Source organism: Hypanus sabinus, unplaced genomic scaffold (assembly GCF_030144855.1).
Source record: "Hypanus sabinus isolate sHypSab1 unplaced genomic scaffold, sHypSab1.hap1 scaffold_244, whole genome shotgun sequence".
Classification (NCBI taxonomy): Eukaryota; Metazoa; Chordata; class Chondrichthyes; order Myliobatiformes; family Dasyatidae; genus Hypanus; species Hypanus sabinus.
In genome coordinates, this window is record NW_026780560.1 from 283,773 (window position 1) to 306,067 (window position 22,295).

At 55.3% G+C, this 22,295-nt stretch overlaps 1 protein-coding gene across 1 annotated transcript in view; it reads right to left on the bottom strand.

Annotated features, from left to right (window-relative positions):
* clstn3 (calsyntenin 3) overlaps positions 1-22,295 on the bottom strand; it is a 383,889-nt gene that overhangs the window by 267,681 nt on the left and 93,913 nt on the right. The window contains exons 6-7 of the mRNA XM_059960279.1: positions 4,176-4,361; positions 3,087-3,350 (exon numbers count right to left, since the gene is read on the bottom strand). Coding sequence (XP_059816262.1) covers positions 3,087-3,350; positions 4,176-4,361 — 450 coding nt within the window. The remainder of the gene's footprint in view (positions 1-3,086; positions 3,351-4,175; positions 4,362-22,295) is intronic.

Sequence of the window (22,295 nt, forward strand, 5' to 3'; positions counted from 1 at the left end):
AGAACAGGGGTTGTGAGGTTATGTTGCAGCTCTGTAAAACTCTGGTCACAGACCACACTTGTAGCAAGACACAATACTGTGGTTTTTAAGGCTGAGGCTTTGGTCAGACTGCAGCTGGTGTATTACGAGCAGTTTTGGGGCACCTTATCAAAGAAAGAATGTGCTGACACTGGAGAGGGTTCAGAGGAGATTCACAATGATTAATCTCTCTCACAATAATCTTTCTCCCCCCCTTTCTCTCTCTCTCTTTCTCTCTCCCTCTCCCTCCCTCCCTCTCTCTCCCTCCCTCTCTCTTTCTCTCTCTCTCCCTCTCTCTTTCTCTCTCTCTCTCCCTCCATCTTTCTCTCTATTTCTCTCTCTCCCTCCCTCTCTCTCTCCCCTCTCCCTCCCCTGCCTCCCCCTCCCCCTCTTCCTCCTCCCACACTGACAGGGATGCAATATCATTTATTTATCATTACTTGGATTTCTAAATTTCTACAGTTCTGTCTTTTGCACATTGGTTGTTTGACCGTTTTTGTTGGTGTGTAGATTTTAACTGACTCCACTGTGTTTCTTTGCACTGGGCCGTAAGGCAATGGAGCAGAACCAGGCCGTTTAGACCATCGAGTCTGCTCCGCCATTCCATCGTGGCTGTCTGATCTGTTATTCCTCTCAACTCCATGCTCATGCCTTCTCCTTGTCACCTTTGACGCCTTTACTAATCAAGAAACTAACAACCTACGCTGTAAATATACCCATTGACTTTGGCCTCCACAGCGTCTGTGGCGACGAGATTCACCTCCCTCCTCATCTCTGTGCTAAAGGGACGTCCTTGTATTGTGAGGCTGTGCCCTCTTGTCCTCAGTGTTGGAAGTATCCTCTCCACATTCACTCCGTCTAGGCCTTTCAATATTAACGGGTTTCAATGAGATCCCTCTTCATTCTGAGAGGCTCTTGGACAGTGAAACATAGGAGCAGAACTGGGTAATTTGGCCCATCGAGTCTACTCTGCCGTTTCATCATGCCTGATCCAATTTTCCTCTCAGCCCCAACCTCCTAACTTCTCCCCGTTTCCCTTCATGCCCTGACCAATCAAGAATCTAGCAAAATATGCCTTAAATATACATAAAGATTTGGCTTCCACAGCTGCTGTGACAAAGAATTCCTCAGATTCACCACTCTCTGGCTGAAGAAATTCCTCCTCTGGTCCGTTCCGAAAGGAGGCCCCTCTATTCTGAGGCTGTCCCCGCTCATCTTCTGTGAATGCCCGCAAGATAATGAGTCTCGGGGGTTGTATATGATGATATACATAAACTTCGATAATCAATTTACTCTGAATAATTGAACTTTGAAATCCCACCTTGAGATTCATCTTCCTGCAGGCATTTACAGGAGGATAATGAAATGCAATCAAATTTGTGAAAAGCAAAGACCGAAAGACAACCACTGAGCAAAAGAGGGTGGGCAAGTTAAAAACACACACAAATAAGGCTGAGAACACGAGATATAGAGTCCTTGAAAGTGAGTCCATAGGTTGTGGAATCAGTTTAGGATGGAGGCGAGTGAAGTTATCCACTCTGATTCAGCAGCCTGATGGTTGAAGGGTAACAACTGTTCTTGAACTATTTATGTGAGATGCAAGACTCCTGTATCTCCTGCCCAATAGAAGCAGTGGGAGGAGACCATAGTCTGGGTGGTAGGAGTCCTTGATGATGGATGCTGCTTTATTCTATCAACACTCCTTGTAGATATGCTCAGTGGTGGGGAGAGCTTTTCCTGTGATAGTCTGGGCTGACCGCACCACTTTTATCCATTCTTGTGTACTGGTGTGGTACTGGGACAAATCACTCGAGGGTCCGGGACATCTTCTGCTCCTGGTGTGTTGTCTTCTTGCATAATGAGATGAGGGGCCTCAGTTGGTAACTCTGGAGCAGTGTCCTGGTCTCATTCCACACACTGATCAGTAGATTAAATGGCCACAGAAAACTGCCACTGGGGGAATATGGAGACAATAACGAGTGATTAGGGTAGGATCAGCGTCAATGGTGTTTGATGGTCAGCACGTACCCAGTGGGCCAGAGAGCCTGTTTCTGTGTTGTATGACTGTGATTCTTTCTCCCTTCCTCCCTCACCTCTGCTGTCTTTCACTTTCTCACTCTCCCTATCCCCTCCCCTCGAACACCTGAATGTATTGTTTTTGACCTGTGACCTTTCACCAAATGTGACCTGTGTCTTTGCTGTGAAAACCCCCCTGTTCTCAGACTGTTTGCATCTGGCGGCAGGGCAGAATTAGCCAGAGGGACATTCCTATTGGAGGTGGTAGAGTGAAATACACGAGAGGCTTTTCAGAGATGTTTAGATAGACACATGGATGTGTGGAAGATGTTGGGATATGGACATTCTGTAGGTTGGAGGGATTAGTTTGAGCAAATTTGCAGGGGTTAATGGGCAAATCTCTCTCCACTACATTGTGCAAAGTGAATAAAGACTTATCTGAAAAGACTATTGGCTGTGAGAGGCGGTTCAGTTAAGTACTGAGCAAACGGGATGAATACTTAGACTAATGACGTTTCAGTTTTTGGATTTTTAGTTTCACCATACTTCAAAATTTTCCTTTGTTTTTTTGGCTCCGAGGTAAAAAAAGAGCAGGTGATTCACAAATACAAATTTTCAGTTAATCAATATCCCTGGTTGCAATTTACATTAAGGTGAACAACGTGTTGGGATCAGTTTAGTTTGAGGTGAGTGAAGTTATCCTCACTGGATCAGCAGCCTGATGATTGAAGGGTAATAACTGTTCTTGACCTGGTGATGTGAGACCGAGGCTCCTGTACCTCCTGCCCAATGGAAGCTGTGAGAAGAGAGCACGGTCTGGATGGGGGTCACTGATAATAATGCTGTTTTCTTGTGTCGATGCTCTTTGTAGATGTGCTCAGTGGTGGGGAGAGCTTTCCTGTGATGGACTGGGTCAACAGGCGTCTCCGACGCAGGCCACAATGCAGGCAGTCAGGGGCCTCTCTGCTGTGCACCGACAGAAGGAAGAGCGGAGGGTGGGAGGGTTCTTCCTGCCGCTCTCTGTGCTTGTCCCGGGGGTGGGGTGGGCTCACCTGCCGGCATGGTGTGACAGGCGATGGCCTCCTCGTCCCTGGCGTGCGGGTCCTTGTTGGCAGCGCCATGCTTCATCCAGAACGAGAGGGTGAAGGAGTCGCCGAGGCCCGGGGGCACGGCCCCGGGGGGCACGCGCACGGCCCGGGACCGGTTAAACAGGTAGACCTGGCTCGTGTCCTGGCTCTCCAGCGTGGGCAGGCCCCGGGTCCAGTTCACCAGGGGGCCAGGGGGGGGCAGGAGGTCCACTTCCCCTCGAGAGGCACCTGTAGTGGGAGAGAGGGCGAGGGAGGGAGAGGGGGGATGAGAGGGAGATGGGTGGGAGGGGAGGGAGAGGGAAGAGGGAGGGTGAGAAGAGGAGTGGGGATAGAGAAGGGGTGAAAGGGAGATGGGCGAGAAAGGAGGAGAGCGAGAGGGGAAGGAAGGATAGAGAGGGGGAAGGGGATAGAGAGGGGAAGGAAGGATAGAGAGGGGAGGAGAGGAGGTGAGGGAGAGGGGTATAGAGAGGGGAGGAGAGGGAGAGGAGAGAGGAGAAGGAGAAAGAGGAGAAGGAGAACCAGAGAGAAGCGGAAAAGCGGAGAGAGGGGCGATTGAGAGGGAGATGTGGAAAAAGAGGGTTATAGAGAGGGGATGACAGGGAGAGAGAAGAGGGAGAGTAGGAGAAGGATTGTTGTATAGTTAGGGAGAGCGAGAGGGAGAAGTGAGGGACAGGTAGAGGGAGACAGAATGAAGAAATGGGATAAGAGTGAGATGGGATGTGGAGGGAGGGAGGATACGGAGAGGCAGGAGCGAGAGAGGGGTGAGAAAGGGAGATGTGAAGGATAGAGGAGAGGGAAAGGAGGTAGAGAGGGGTGGAAGAGGAGGAGAGGGATGGGGAGAGTGGAAGGAGGAGGAGAAGGGAAGGTGCGATACGGAAGAGTGGTGTGAGTGAGTGTTGAAGAGAGGATTCAGAGATGGGAGAGAGGAGAAGGGGAGGGGGGGATTGGGTGGAGGAGGGGCAATCAGCAGGAAATAGTCCACTGTCGTTCCCACATGTGACGGTCACGGAGAAGGGTCGTGGGAGACTGGTGTCCAAGGCCCGACTCACTCACCGCACAGTTTCCTCAAGGTCTTCTCGGAGTAGTTGTCGCGGTCACAGCCCTTGGCTACATGGCTGGTCTGGAGCTCGATGATGGCCCTGATGTCCCACACCGCCAGCTCACAAGTCTCCAAGTGGATGTGGGGGAAGACAGCCTGTGCGCCCGAGCCCGGCAGGTACTCGATACGCTCGTTCCAACCTGGGAGAGCAAGAGGCGTACAGGTCAGAGACAAGAAACTCCCTCCACACCGCCCATCACACACTCCCGGGGTCAGACAGAGTGAATCTCCCTCCACACCGTCCCATCACACACTCCCGGGGTCAGACACAGAGTGAATCTCCCTCCACACGGTCCCATCTCACACTCCCGGGGTCAGACACAGAGTGAATCTCCCTCCACACCGTTCCATCGCACACTCCCGGGGTCAGACACAGAGTGAATCTCCCTCCAGACCGTCCCATCACACACTCCCGGGGTCAGACACAGAGTGAATCTCCCTCCACACCGTCCCATCACACACTCCCGGGGTCAGACACAGAGTGAATCTCCCTCCACACCGTCCCATCACACACTCCCGGGGTCAGACACAGAGTGAATCTCCCTCCACACCGTTCCATCACACACTCCCGGGGTCAGACACAGAGTGAATCTCCCTCCACACCGTCCCATCACACACTCCCGGGGTCAGACACAGAGTGAATCTCCCTCCACACCGTCCCATCACACACTCCTGGGGTCAGACACAGAGTGAATCTCCCTCCACACCGTCCCATCACACACTCCCGGGGTCAGACACAGAGTGAATCTCACTCCACACCGTCCCATCACACACTCCCGGGGTCAGACACATTGTGAATCTCCCTCCACACCATCCCATCACACACTCCCGGGGTCAGACACAGAGTGAATCTCACTCCACACCGTCCCATCACAAACTCCCTGGGTCAGAGACAGAGTGAATCTCCATCCACACCGTCCCATCACACACTCCCTGGGTCAGAGACAGAGTGAATCTCCATCCACACCGTCCCAACACACTCTCCCGGGGTCAGACACAGAGTGAATCTCCCTCCTCACCGTCCCATCACACACTCCCGGGGTCAGACACAGAGAGAATCTCCCTCCACACCGTCCCATCGCACACTCCCGGGGTCAGACACAGAGTGAATCTCCGTCCACACCGACCCATCACACACTCCCGGGGTCAGACACAGAGTGAATCTCCATCCACACCGTCCCATCACACACTCCCTGGGTCAGAGACAGAGTGAATCTCCATCCACACCGTCCCAACACACTCTCCCGGGGTCAGACACAGAGTGAATCTCCCTCCTCACCGTCCCATCACACACTCCCGGGGTCAGACACAGAGAGAATCTCCCTCCACACCGTCCCATCGCACACTCCCGGGGTCAGACACAGAGTGAATCTCCGTCCACACCGACCCATCACACACTCCCGGGGTCAGACACAGAGTGAATCTCCCTCCACACCGTCCCATCACACACTCCCGGGGTCAGACACATTGTGAATCTCCCTCCACACCATCCCATCACACACTCCCGGGGTCAGACACAGAGTGAATCTCACTCCACACCGTCCCATCACAAACTCCCTGGGTCAGACACATTGTGAATCTCCCTCCACACCATCCCATCACACACTCCCGGGGTCAGACACAGAGTGAATCTCACTCCACACCGTCCCATCACAAACTCCCTGGGTCAGACACAGAGTGAATCTCCCTGCGCGTGTCCCTTCACACACTCCCGGGGTCAGACCCATAGTGAATCCCCCTCCATGCCGTCCCATCACACATTACAGGGTCAGAAACAGAGTGAATCTCCCTCCACATCATCCCATCGCACAGTCCCTCGGTCAGACACGTAGTGAATCTCCCGCCATGCCGTCCATTCACACACTCCCGGGGTCAGAAACAGAGTGAAACTCCCTCCAGACCGTTCCATCACACACTCCCGGGGTCAGACCCATAGTGAATCTCCCTCCATACCGTCCCATCACACATTACCGGGTCTGAAACAGAATGTATCTCACTCACCATTGTCCTAGCACACAGTCCCGGGGTCAGACACAGAGTGAATCACCCTCCACACCGTCCCATCACACACTCCCGGGGTCAGACACAGAGTGAATCTCCCACCACACAGTCCCATCACACACTCCCGGGGTCAGACAGTGTGAATCTCCCTCCACACCGTCCCATCACACACTCCCGGGGTCAGACACAGAGTGAATCTCTCTCCACACCGTCTCATCACACACTCCCTGGGTCAGACACAGAGTGAATCTCCCTCCACACCGTCTCATCACACACTCCCTGGGTCAGAGACAGAGTGAATCTCCCTCCACACCGTCCCATACCACAATCCTGGGGTCAGACACAGGGTGAATGTCCCTCCACACCGTCCCAGCACACACTCCCGGGGTCAGACTCAGAGTGAATCTCCATCCACACCATCCCATCACACACTCCCGGGATCAGACACAGGGTGAATGTCCCTCCACACCGTCCCAGCACACACTCCCGGGGTCAGACACAGAGTGAATCTCCCTGCGCGTGTCCCATCACACACTCCCGGGGTCAGACCCATAGTGAATCCCCCTCCACGCCGTCCCATCACACATTACAGGGTCAGAAACAGAGTGAATCTCCCTCCACATCATCCCATCGCACAGTCCCTCGGTCAGACACGTAGTGAATCTCCCTCCATGCCGTCCAGTCACACACTCCCGGGGTCAGAAACAGAGTGAAACTCCCTCCAGACCGTCCCATCACACATTACCGGGTCTGAAACAGAATGTATCTCACTCACCATTGTCCTAGCACACAGTCCCGGGGTCAGACACAGAGTGAATCACCCTCCACACCGTCCCATCACACACTCCCGGGGTCAGACACAGAGTGAATCTCCCACCACACAGTCCCATCACACACTCCCGGGGTCAGACACAGAGTGAATCTCCCTCCACACCGTCCCATCACACACACCCCAAGGTCAGACACAGAGTGAATCTCCCTCCACACCGTCCCATCACACACTCCCGGGGTCAGACACAGAGTGAAACTCCCTCCACACCGTCCCATCACACACTCCCGGGGTCAGACACAGAGTGAATCTCCCTCCACACCGTCCCATCACACACTCCCGGGATCAGACACAGAGTGAATCTCCCTCCACACCGTCCCATCACACACACCCCAAGGTCAGACACAGAGTGAATCTCCCTCCACACCGTCCCATCACACACTCCCTGGGTCAGACACAGAGTGAATCTCCCTCCACACCGTCCCATCACACAGTCCTGGGGTCAGACACAGGGTGAATCTCCCTCCACACCATCCCATCACACTCTCCCGGGGTCAGACCCATAGTGAATTTCCCTCCATGCCGTCCCATCACACATTACCGGGTCTGAAACAGAGTGTATCTCACTCCCCATTGTCCTAGCACACAGTCCCGGGGTCAGACACTGAGTGAATCTCCCTCCACACCGTCCCATTACACACTCCTGGGGTCAGACACAGAGTGAATCTCCCTCCACACCGTCCCATCACACAATCCCGGGGTCAGACACAGAGGGAATCTTCCTCCACAACATCCCATTACAAACTCCCGGGATCAAACACAGAGTGAAGCTCCCTCCACACCATCCGATCACACACTGCCGGGGTAAGACACAGGGTGAATCTACCTCCAAACCATCCGATCACACACTCCCGGGGTCAGACACAGAGTGAATCTCCCTCCACACCGTCCCAACACACACTCCCGGGGTCAGACACAGAGTGAATTTCCATCCACGCCGCCCCATCACACACTCCCAGGGTCAGACACAGAGTGAATCTCCCTCCACACCATCCCAACACACACTCCTGGGGTCAGACACAGAGTGAATTTCCATCCACGCCGCCCCATCACACACTCCCAGGGTCAGACACGGAGTGAATGTCCCTCCACACCGTCCCATCACACACTCCCGGGGTCAGACACAGACTGAATCTCCGTCCACACCATCCCATCACACAATCCAGGTGTCAGACACATAGTGAAACTCCCTCCATGCCTTCCCATCAAACATTGCCGGTTTCTGAAACAAAGTGAATCTCCCTCCCCATCGTCGCATCACACAGTCCCGTGGCCAGACACAGGGTGAATCTCCCTTCACACCATCCCATCACACACTCCCGGGGTCAGACACAGAGTGAGTCTCCCTCCCCATCGTCCCATCACACTGTCCTGGGGTCAGACACAGGGTGAATCTCCATCCACACCGTCCCATCACACACTCCCCGGGTCTGACACGGAGTGAATCTGCATCCACACCGTCCCATCACACACTCCCAGGGTCAGACACAGGGTGAATCTCCCTCCACACCTTCCCATCACACACTCCCCGGGTCTGACACGGAGTGAATCTCGCTCCACACCGTCCCATCACACACACCCGGGGTCAGACACAGAGTGAATCTCCCTCCACACCGTCCCATCACACACACCCCAAGGTCAGACACAGAGTGAATCTCCCTCCACACCGTCCCATCACACACTCCCGGGGTCAGACACAGAGTGAAACTCCCTCCACACCGTCCCATCACACACTCCCGGGGTCAGACACAGAGTGAATCTCCCTCCACACCGTCCCATCACACACTCCCGGGATCAGACACAGAGTGAATCTCCCTCCACACCGTCCCATCACACACACCCCAAGGTCAGACACAGAGTGAATCTCCCTCCACACCGTCCCATCACACACTCCCTGGGTCAGACACAGAGTGAATCTCCCTCCACACCGTCCCATCACACAGTCCTGGGGTCAGACACAGGGTGAATCTCCCTCCACACCATCCCATCACACTCTCCCGGGGTCAGACCCATAGTGAATTTCCCTCCATGCCGTCCCATCACACATTACCGGGTCTGAAACAGAGTGTATCTCACTCCCCATTGTCCTAGCACACAGTCCCGGGGTCAGACACTGAGTGAATCTCCCTCCACACCGTCCCATTACACACTCCTGGGGTCAGACACAGAGTGAATCTCCCTCCACACCGTCCCATCACACAATCCCGGGGTCAGACACAGAGGGAATCTTCCTCCACAACATCCCATTACAAACTCCCGGGATCAAACACAGAGTGAAGCTCCCTCCACACCATCCGATCACACACTGCCGGGGTAAGACACAGGGTGAATCTACCTCCAAACCATCCGATCACACACTCCCGGGGTCAGACACAGAGTGAATCTCCCTCCACACCGTCCCAACACACACTCCCGGGGTCAGACACAGAGTGAATTTCCATCCACGCCGCCCCATCACACACTCCCAGGGTCAGACACAGAGTGAATCTCCCTCCACACCATCCCAACACACACTCCTGGGGTCAGACACAGAGTGAATTTCCATCCACGCCGCCCCATCACACACTCCCAGGGTCAGACACGGAGTGAATGTCCCTCCACACCGTCCCATCACACACTCCCGGGGTCAGACACAGACTGAATCTCCGTCCACACCATCCCATCACACAATCCAGGTGTCAGACACATAGTGAAACTCCCTCCATGCCTTCCCATCAAACATTGCCGGTTTCTGAAACAAAGTGAATCTCCCTCCCCATCGTCGCATCACACAGTCCCGTGGCCAGACACAGGGTGAATCTCCCTTCACACCATCCCATCACACACTCCCGGGGTCAGACACAGAGTGAGTCTCCCTCCCCATCGTCCCATCACACTGTCCTGGGGTCAGACACAGGGTGAATCTCCATCCACACCGTCCCATCACACACGATGGCACTAAAGAGCTTGCGTGTCAAGAGGAGCCTGGAAAACGACTGCAGGAATCTTAACCAAATGTCTGAATGGAGCAAATCTGCCAAGGGCCTGTGTTAGGTTAAATCGAACGTAGACTGCCAATTTTTGTTAGGTTCCTTGGATTGCAGAGCAACTGTTTTTGATATGCAAATAAACATTCAAAATCGAAAAAAAAGGGGTCAGACTCAGAATGAATCTCCATCCACACCATCCAATAACACACTCCCGGCGTCAGACACAGAGTGAATCTCCCACCACACTGTCCCATCACACACTCCCGGGGTCAGACACAGAGTGAATCTCCCTCCACACCGCCCCATCACACACTCCCGGGGTCAGACACAGAGTGAATCTCCCACCACACTGTCCCATCACACACTCCCGGGGTCAGACACACAGTGAATCTCCCTCCACACCGTCCCATCACACACTCCCGGCGTCAGACACAGAGTGAATCTCCCACCACACCGTCCCATCACACACTCCCGGGGTCAGACACAGAGTGAATCTCCCTCCACACCGCCCCATCACACACTCCCGGGGTCAGACACAGAGTGAATCTCCCTCCACACTGTCCCAATACACACTCCTGGAGTCAGACACAGAGAGAATCTCCCTCCACACCGTCCCATCACACTCTCCCGGGGTCAGACACAGAGTGAATCTCCCTCCCCATCGTCCATGCACACACTCCCGGGGTCAGACACAGAGTGAATCTCCCTCCACACTGTCCCAATACACACCCCCTGGAGTCAGACACAGAGAGAATCTCCCTCCACACCGTCCCATCACACTCTCCCGGGGTCAGACACAGAGTGAATCTCCCTCCCCATCGTCCATGCACACACTCCCGGGGTCAAACACAGACTGAATCTCCCTCCACACCATCCCATCACACACTCCCGGGGTCAGACACAGAGTGAATCTCCCTCCACTCCGTCCCATCACACACTCCCCGGGTCAGACACAGAGTGAATCTCCCTCCACACCGTCCCATCACACACTCCCGCGGTCAAACACAGACTGAATCTCCCTCCACACCGTCCCATCACACACTCCCGGGGTCAGACACAGAGTGAATCTCCCTCCACATCGTCCCATCACACACTCCCGGGGTCAGACACAGAGTGAATCTCCCTCCACACTGTCCCAATACACACCCCCTGGAGTCAGACACAGAGAGAATCTCCCTCCACACCGTCCCATCACACTCTCCCGGGGTCAGACACAGAGTGAATCTCCCTCCCCATCGTCCATGCACACACTCCCGGGGTCAAACACAGACTGAATCTCCCTCCACACCGTCCCATCACACACTCCCTGGGTCAGACACAGAGTGAATCTCCCTCCACACCGTCCCATCACACAGTCCTGGGGTCAGACACAGGGTGAATCTCCCTCCACACCATCCCATCACACTCTCCCGGGGTCAGACCCATAGTGAATTTCCCTCCATGCCGTCCCATCACACATTACCGGGTCTGAAACAGAGTGTATCTCACTCCCCATTGTCCTAGCACACAGTCCCGGGGTCAGACACTGAGTGAATCTCCCTCCACACCGTCCCATTACACACTCCTGGGGTCAGACACAGAGTGAATCTCCCTCCACACCGTCCCATCACACAATCCCGGGGTCAGACACAGAGGGAATCTTCCTCCACAACATCCCATTACAAACTCCCGGGATCAAACACAGAGTGAAGCTCCCTCCACACCATCCGATCACACACTGCCGGGGTAAGACACAGGGTGAATCTACCTCCAAACCATCCGATCACACACTCCCGGGGTCAGACACAGAGTGAATCTCCCTCCACACCGTCCCAACACACACTCCCGGGGTCAGACACAGAGTGAATTTCCATCCACGCCGCCCCATCACACACTCCCAGGGTCAGACACAGAGTGAATCTCCCTCCACACCATCCCAACACACACTCCTGGGGTCAGACACAGAGTGAATTTCCATCCACGCCGCCCCATCACACACTCCCAGGGTCAGACACGGAGTGAATGTCCCTCCACACCGTCCCATCACACACTCCCGGGGTCAGACACAGACTGAATCTCCGTCCACACCATCCCATCACACAATCCAGGTGTCAGACACATAGTGAAACTCCCTCCATGCCTTCCCATCAAACATTGCCGGTTTCTGAAACAAAGTGAATCTCCCTCCCCATCGTCGCATCACACAGTCCCGTGGCCAGACACAGGGTGAATCTCCCTTCACACCATCCCATCACACACTCCCGGGGTCAGACACAGAGTGAGTCTCCCTCCCCATCGTCCCATCACACTGTCCTGGGGTCAGACACAGGGTGAATCTCCATCCACACCGTCCCATCACACACGATGGCACTAAAGAGCTTGCGTGTCAAGAGGAGCCTGGAAAACGACTGCAGGAATCTTAACCAAATGTCTGAATGGAGCAAATCTGCCAAGGGCCTGTGTTAGGTTAAATCGAACGTAGACTGCCAATTTTTGTTAGGTTCCTTGGATTGCAGAGCAACTGTTTTTGATATGCAAATAAACATTCAAAATCGAAAAAAAAGGGGTCAGACTCAGAATGAATCTCCATCCACACCATCCAATAACACACTCCCGGCGTCAGACACAGAGTGAATCTCCCACCACACCGTCCCATCACACACTCCCGGGGTCAGACACAGAGTGAATCTCCCTCCACACCGCCCCATCACACACTCCCGGGGTCAGACACAGAGTGAATCTCCCTCCACACTGTCCCAATACACACTCCTGGAGTCAGACACAGAGAGAATCTCCCTCCACACCGTCCCATCACACTCTCCCGGGGTCAGACACAGAGTGAATCTCCCTCCCCATCGTCCATGCACACACTCCCGGGGTCAGACACAGAGTGAATCTCCCTCCACACTGTCCCAATACACACCCCCTGGAGTCAGACACAGAGAGAATCTCCCTCCACACCGTCCCATCACACTCTCCCGGGGTCAGACACAGAGTGAATCTCCCTCCCCATCGTCCATGCACACACTCCCGGGGTCAAACACAGACTGAATCTCCCTCCACACCATCCCATCACACACTCCCGGGGTCAGACACAGAGTGAATCTCCCTCCACTCCGTCCCATCACACACTCCCCGGGTCAGACACAGAGTGAATCTCCCTCCACACCGTCCCATCACACACTCCCGCGGTCAAACACAGACTGAATCTCCCTCCACACCGTCCCATCACACACTCCCGGGGTCAGACACAGAGTGAATCTCCCTCCACATCGTCCCATCACACACTCCCGGGGTCAGACACAGAGTGAATCTCCCTCCACACTGTCCCAATACACACCCCCTGGAGTCAGACACAGAGAGAATCTCCCTCCACACCGTCCCATCACACTCTCCCGGGGTCAGACACAGAGTGAATCTCCCTCCCCATCGTCCATGCACACACTCCCGGGGTCAAACACAGACTGAATCTCCCTCCACACCATCCCATCACACACTCCCGGGGTCAGACACAGAGTGAATCTCCCTCCACTCCGTCCCATCACACACTCCCCGGGTCAGACACAGAGTGAATCTCCCTCCACACCGTCCCATCACACACTCCCGCGGTCAAACACAGACTGAATCTCCCTCCACACCGTCCCATCACACACTCCCGGGGTCAGACACAGAGTGAATCTCCCTCCACATCGTCCCATCACACACTCCCGGGTCAGACACAGAATGAATCTCCCTCCACACCGTCCCATCACACAGTCCCGCGGTCAGACAGAGTGAATCTCCCTCCACACCGTCCCATCACACACTCCCGGGGTCAGACACAGAGTGAATGTCCCTCCACACCGTCCCATCACACTCTCCCGGGGTCAGACACAGAGTGAATCTCCCTCCACACCGTCCCAGCACACACACCCGGGGTCAGACACAGAGTGAATCTCCCTGCGCGTGTCCCTTCACACACTCCCGGGGTCAGACCCATAGTGAATCCCCCTCCATGCCGTCCCATCACACATTACAGGGTCAGAAACAGAGTGAATCTCCCTCCACATCATCCCATCGCACAGTCCCTCGGTCAGACACGTAGTGAATCTCCCGCCATGCCGTCCATTCACACACTCCCGGGGTCAGAAACAGAGTGAAACTCCCTCCAGACCGTTCCATCACACACTCCCGGGGTCAGACCCATAGTGAATCTCCCTCCATACCGTCCCATCACACATTACCGGGTCTGAAACAGAATGTATCTCACTCACCATTGTCCTAGCACACAGTCCCGGGGTCAGACACAGAGTGAATCACCCTCCACACCGTCCCATCACACACTCCCGGGGTCAGACACAGAGTGAATCTCCCACCACACAGTCCCATCACACACTCCCGGGGTCAGACAGTGTGAATCTCCCTCCACACCGTCCCATCACACACTCCCGGGGTCAGACACAGAGTGAATCTCTCTCCACACCGTCTCATCACACACTCCCTGGGTCAGACACAGAGTGAATCTCCCTCCACACCGTCTCATCACACACTCCCTGGGTCAGAGACAGAGTGAATCTCCCTCCACACCGTCCCATACCACAATCCTGGGGTCAGACACAGGGTGAATGTCCCTCCACACCGTCCCAGCACACACTCCCGGGGTCAGACTCAGAGTGAATCTCCATCCACACCATCCCATCACACACTCCCGGGGTCAGACACAGGGTGAATGTCCCTCCACACCGTCCCAGCACACACTCCCGGGGTCAGACACAGAGTGAATCTCCCTGCGCGTGTCCCATCACACACTCCCGGGGTCAGACCCATAGTGAATCCCCCTCCACGCCGTCCCATCACACATTACAGGGTCAGAAACAGAGTGAATCTCCCTCCACATCATCCCATCGCACAGTCCCTCGGTCAGACACGTAGTGAATCTCCCTCCATGCCGTCCAGTCACACACTCCCGGGGTCAGAAACAGAGTGAAACTCCCTCCAGACCGTCCCATCACACATTACCGGGTCTGAAACAGAATGTATCTCACTCACCATTGTCCTAGCACACAGTCCCGGGGTCAGACACAGAGTGAATCACCCTCCACACCGTCCCATCACACACTCCCGGGGTCAGACACAGAGTGAATCTCCCACCACACAGTCCCATCACACACTCCCGGGGTCAGACACAGAGTGAATCTCCCTCCACACCGTCCCATCACACACACCCCAAGGTCAGACACAGAGTGAATCTCCCTCCACACCGTCCCATCACACACTCCCGGGGTCAGACACAGAGTGAAACTCCCTCCACACCGTCCCATCACACACTCCCGGGGTCAGACACAGAGTGAATCTCCCTCCACACCGTCCCATCACACACTCCCGGGATCAGACACAGAGTGAATCTCCCTCCACACCGTCCCATCACACACACCCCAAGGTCAGACACAGAGTGAATCTCCCTCCACACCGTCCCATCACACACTCCCTGGGTCAGACACAGAGTGAATCTCCCTCCACACCGTCCCATCACACAGTCCTGGGGTCAGACACAGGGTGAATCTCCCTCCACACCATCCCATCACACTCTCCCGGGGTCAGACCCATAGTGAATTTCCCTCCATGCCGTCCCATCACACATTACCGGGTCTGAAACAGAGTGTATCTCACTCCCCATTGTCCTAGCACACAGTCCCGGGGTCAGACACTGAGTGAATCTCCCTCCACACCGTCCCATTACACACTCCTGGGGTCAGACACAGAGTGAATCTCCCTCCACACCGTCCCATCACACAATCCCGGGGTCAGACACAGAGGGAATCTTCCTCCACAACATCCCATTACAAACTCCCGGGATCAAACACAGAGTGAAGCTCCCTCCACACCATCCGATCACACACTGCCGGGGTAAGACACAGGGTGAATCTACCTCCAAACCATCCGATCACACACTCCCGGGGTCAGACACAGAGTGAATCTCCCTCCACACCGTCCCAACACACACTCCCGGGGTCAGACACAGAGTGAATTTCCATCCACGCCGCCCCATCACACACTCCCAGGGTCAGACACAGAGTGAATCTCCCTCCACACCATCCCAACACACACTCCTGGGGTCAGACACAGAGTGAATTTCCATCCACGCCGCCCCATCACACACTCCCAGGGTCAGACACGGAGTGAATGTCCCTCCACACCGTCCCATCACACACTCCCGGGGTCAGACACAGACTGAATCTGCGTCCACACCATCCCATCACACAATCCAGGTGTCAGACACATAGTGAAACTCCCTCCATGCCTTCCCATCAAACATTGCCGGTTTCTGAAACAAAGTGAATCTCCCTCCCCATCGTCGCATCACACAGTCCCGTGGCCAGACACAGGGTGAATCTCCCTTCACACCATCCCATCACACACTCCCGGGGTCAGACACAGAGTGAGTCTCCCTCCCCATCGTCCCATCACACTGTCCTGGGGTCAGACACAGGGTGAATCTCCATCCACACCGTCCCATCACACACGATGGCACTAAAGAGCTTGCGTGTCAAGAGGAGCCTGGAAAACGACTGCAGGAATCTTAACCAAATGTCTGAATGGAGCAAATCTGCCAAGGGCCTGTGTTAGGTTAAATCGAACGTAGACTGCCAATTTTTGTTAGGTTCCTTGGATTGCAGAGCAACTGTTTTTGATATGCAAATAAACATTCAAAATCGAAAAAAAAGGGGTCAGACTCAGAATGAATCTCCATCCACACCATCCAATAACACACTCCCGGCGTCAGACACAGAGTGAATCTCCCACCACACCGTCCCATCACACACTCCCGGGGTCAGACACAGAGTGAATCTCCCTCCACACCGCCCCATCACACACTCCCGGGGTCAGACACAGAGTGAATCTCCCTCCACACTGTCCCAATACACACTCCTGGAGTCAGACACAGAGAGAATCTCCCTCCACACCGTCCCATCACACTCTCCCGGGGTCAGACACAGAGTGAATCTCCCTCCCCATCGTCCATGCACACACTCCCGGGGTCAGACACAGAGTGAATCTCCCTCCACACTGTCCCAATACACACCCCCTGGAGTCAGACACAGAGAGAATCTCCCTCCACACCGTCCCATCACACTCTCCCGGGGTCAGACACAGAGTGAATCTCCCTCCCCATCGTCCATGCACACACTCCCGGGGTCAAACACAGACTGAATCTCCCTCCACACCATCCCATCACACACTCCCGGGGTCAGACACAGAGTGAATCTCCCTCCACTCCGTCCCATCACACACTCCCCGGGTCAGACACAGAGTGAATCTCCCTCCACACCGTCCCATCACACACTCCCGCGGTCAAACACAGACTGAATCTCCCTCCACACCGTCCCATCACACACTCCCGGGGTCAGACACAGAGTGAATCTCCCTCCACATCGTCCCATCACACACTCCCGGGTCAGACACAGAATGAATCTCCCTCCACACCGTCCCATCACACAGTCCCGCGGTCAGACAGAGTGAATCTCCCTCCACACCGTCCCATCACACACTCCCGGGGTCAGACACAGAGTGAATGTCCCTCCACACCGTCCCATCACACACTCCCGGGGTCAGACACAGAGTGAATGTCCCTCCACACCGTCCCATCACACACGATGGCACTAAAGAGCTTGCGTGTCAAGAGGAGCCTGGAAAACGACTGCAGGAATCTTAACCAAATGTCTGAATGGAGCAAATCTGCCAAGGGCCTGTGTTAGGTTAAATCGAACGTAGACTGCCAATTTTTGTTAGGTTCCTTGGATTGCAGAGCAACTGTTTTTGATATGCAAATAAACATTCAAAATCGAAAAAAAAGGGGTCAGACTCAGAATGAATCTCCATCTACACCATCCAATAACACACTCCCGGCGTCAGACACAGAGTGAATCTCCCACCACACTGTCCCATCACACACTCCCGGGGTCAGACACACAGTGAATCTCCCACCACACCATCCCATCACACACTCCCGGCGTCAGACACAGGGTGAATCTCCCTCCACACCATCCCATCACACACTCCCGCGGTCAGACACAGAGTGAATCTCCCTCCACACCGTCCCATCACACACTCCCGGGGTCAGACACAGAGTGAATCTCCCTCCACACCGTCCCATCACACACTCCCGCGGTCAGACACAGAGTGAATCTCCCTCCACACTGTCCCAATACACACTCCTGGAGACAGACACAGAGAGAATCTCCCTCCACACCGTCCCATCAGACTCTGCCAGGGTCAGACACAGAGTGAATCTCCCTCCACACTGTCCCAATATGCACTCCTGGAGTCAGACACAGAGAGAATCTCCCTCCCCACCGTCCCATCACACTCTCCCGGGGTCAGACACAGAGTGAATCTCCCTCCACACTGTCCCAATACACACCCCTGGAGTCAGACACAGAGAGAATCTCCCTCCACACCGTCCCATCACACACTCCTGGGTTCAGACACATAGTGAATCTCCCTCCACACCGTCCCATCACACTCTCCCGGGGTCAAACACAGAGTGAATCTCCCTCCACACCATCCCTTCACACACTCCCGGGGTCAGACACAGAGTGAATCTCCCTCCACACCATCCCTTGACACACTCTCGGGGTCAGACACGGAGTGAATCTCCCTCCACACCGTCCCATCACACACTCCCGGGGTCAGACACAGAGTGAATCTCCCTCCACACCGTCCCATCACACACTCCCGGGGTCAGACACAGAGTGAATGTCCCTCCACACCGTTCCATCACACACTCCCGGGGTCAGACACAGAGTGAATCTCCCTCCACACCGTTCCATCACACACTCCCGGGGTCAGACACAGAGGGAATGTCCCTCCACACCGTCCCATCACACACTCCCGGGGACAGACACAGAGTGAATCTCCCTCCACACCGTCCCATCACACACTCCCGGGGTCAGACACAGAGGGAATCTCCCTACACACCGTCCCATCACACACTCCCGGGGTCAGACACAGAGTGAATCTCCCTCCACACCGTCCCATCACAAGCTCCCGGGGTCAGACACAGAGTGGAGCTGTTCTGATTGTGCTGGGAGAAATCGGGGAAAAACTACTTTATGAAGGTTTTGAATTGCTTGGAAATTGGTTTCCAACGTCCCTTGAACTTCTAAGTGAGCGGCTGGTTTAGAGTGGAAGCTTCGTTTGGAGTTTTTCTGCCAGTTTGGACGGGGTTCGTTTACGGCTTCGAACTGCGTAGCACTCTGCTGTGGCGGCTGGCAACTCGCCGTGAAGCAGTTTCGCTCCCAGAACCGGAAGCAAACGACGTTGTTTGTCCCCACTGACATCGGGGCAACCTCCTTCCATCTCTATCGTCGGGATTCTCGTTCGGTGTTGGAGCCGAACCGTCGTTTGGGACGTCTCGACCTCTCACGGCCTGGAAGTTTCTACAGGACTAACGGAGCCTTTCCTGGCGTTGGAATTTCTGGCACGGAGCCAGCAAGGTACCGTCGAGTACAAACTTTTCCCGCCAGTTACTCAACTCACTCCGAGACTTTATAACCAGCACCACCGTATCATTCTCGGTTCGGACACATAAGTAACATGCCGGACCAGTCTGCAGGGAGTCGCAGGCCTGCGGGGAGTTATGCAAAGGCGGCTGCCTCTCCGGCCTCGGACAACGCCCTGTTTCGGACGGTGAAAGTTGAACGCGAGGTGCAATGTATTTTGCGAACTGGAACTACGCTCGAAAAGTGCGCGGAGGCTATGGAGGACTTGTTGGGGAGAGATGGTGTTTTGGCCGCTGAGAAGGAGTTCGGGAAGGCGGTGTTTTACCTGAGGAATGATGAGTTGGTGCATCGGGCCCTCAGTAGAGGGATCACGGTGGAGAACATCTTTTTACAGATGGAGCTAGTGACAGCTCCCACACAACGCATCGTCCTCGGTCACGTACAGCCTTTCATCCCCAACGAGGACCTGCTTCCCGCATTGGCCCGCTTGGGGCAAGTACGGTCAGAGATAACTGCCATCAGGCACAAATTCAGGAGGCGCACCCTCCGGACCGTACTCTCTTTCCGGCGACAGGTATTCATGTAACTGGAAAGGGAGGATGAAGTTGAGGGCCGGTTTACTGTCCGGCACGAGGGGGTAGATTATCAGGTGTATTGGAGCTCTGAGCGCCCACGGTGCCATGCGTGCGGGGAGGTGGGGCACTTTAGGAGGGACTGTCCTAGGACCCGAAAACTCAGGGGGTCCACTTCGGGAACCAGTGCCCCAGCTGACTCTGTCCCTGATTCCATTTCTTGCTCCTACACCTGTGCTGGCCCCTGCTCCTGCCCCTGACCCTAACCCTGCCCCTATTCCTACCCCTGTGGTTCAGGCGGGTGATCCTGGGGCTACATGCGGGGAGGTTCAGGCGAGGGACGGGGTGGAGTCTGTGCAGGGCAAGAAAGCGAGAAAGAAGTCGAAACACGTGAAGAAGTCGGCCCCCGAGACCGCAGAGCTCACGCCCATTTGCCCTGAGGTGGAGGGGGAGACTCGGGGAAGCGTACGGTTGGACGGGGCGATAGAAGCGGAGAGTACCGCGCTGTCGGTGAATTCCGCACCTGTGTGCTCCTCCGGCTTGAAGAGGAGATGGGATTGTTCCTCCAAAAGGGCAGAGAATGTAGATGAGGGGGAGTCCCAGAAAGGGGTGGGGATCCGGGTGGGAGTTGTGTCTAACCCTGAATCCCCAGATGTAGACACCAGTCCTGTGGTGGGTGGTGTGGTTGTGCATGAAGCTAGTGCTGGGCCTGTTTGCACGCCTAAAACAGGCCTGGAGCCCTCCACCCAGGACTTAGCAGTCAGCGCCTCCCTGGAGGCAACTGTATTAAGTAGTAAGGTGCAGAGGAGACCAGGCTCTCTCACAGTCAGCATCAGGCTGCCAGTGAATCCATTGGGCCAGAGCTGCTGGGGTCCCCTTCATGCCTGTCTCCTGGGGAGGGTGATGTAACCTGCATGCCGACCCCATCAACTAATGGCCTGCAGGGAGTCCCTTGGGATTTTCCCTCCATCATCGCAACTGTGGGTAAGACTGCTGCGACGGTGGAGCGGGAAGGTATGTGGGAGGTACCCGCTGTGCAGTGTAGGTTACAGGGGCAGCCACCTTATACACCACCTGAGGAGGACAGTGGGGGATCTGTCTGCAGTGAGGGGTTGGAGGGGGATTCATTTGACAGCGAGACAATGGATATCCTCACCCCTCCAGAGAAGTCCCCATTGATACCTGTGGAGGAGATCAGAGAGTTTATTCACTCCTCCGTTGGTGCAAAGCATCGGCCTAAACTAGCCTCGCTTCGCTGGCCTAGCATGCCGAGGCTGGTGAAGTCCCTGAGGGTCATCCTCAGACGGAAGGGGAAGGGGAAGAGGAATGCTGTGTCAGGGAATGACAGGCGGCAGCTGAAATCCTTCCTGGATGACCTGGTGCGGGACATCAGGATGAAAAGCAGCCTCGCTCCTTCGGGAGATGGTGGGTCACGGGGTAGCGATGGTAGCAGTCGGGCTCGGAAAGCAAAGGATATTCTCGGTTTTCTTCGGGAGAGTGCGGCTGAGGGCGCCATCGCTCTCAGTGGGAAGGGGACTGGTGCTGAGGCCTAGTGTGCTTCCGACATGAAGCTTACCATAGCTAGTCTCAATGTGAACGGTAGCAGGGGCTCTCTCCGCAGATATAACAATCTCTCAGTCCTCAGGGACGGGAGATACGCGGTGAGTTTCCTGCAGGAAACCCATACCACCCCGGGGGACGAGACCGCTTGGCTCCTGGAGTGGCAGGGCGGGGTCTACATGAGTCACCTTAGCTCCAACTCTAGTGGGGTGGCGATCCTGTTGGCCCCAACCTTCCGGCCAGAAATCGTAGGAGTCCAAGATGTTGTGCCCGGCCGTCTGCTCCACCTGGCTGTGCGTCTGGATGGTGTACCGTTACATTTTATCAACGTGTACGCTCCGAGGCGCGGGGTGATGCAGACGCGCCTATTCTGTCAGCTGTCCACCTTGCTGAGTTCCATCGACCCGGGGGACTGCATCATCCTCGGGGGAGACTTCAACTGTACCCTCGAGGTGGAGGACCGCTCGGGCCTCCAACGCGACCCAGCATCAGCGAAAAAGTTAAAGGAGCTAGTCGGCTCCTTTGACTTGGTGGACAGCTGGCGGAATCTTCACCCTGACTCTAGCGCCTTCTCCAGAAGATCGAGAGAGGGGGGTTCCCGGATAGACCGCCTGTATATCTCTCGGGCTTATGTCTCCCGCGTGTCAGCTTCCTCCATGCGGCCGGTGTCGGATCATCACCT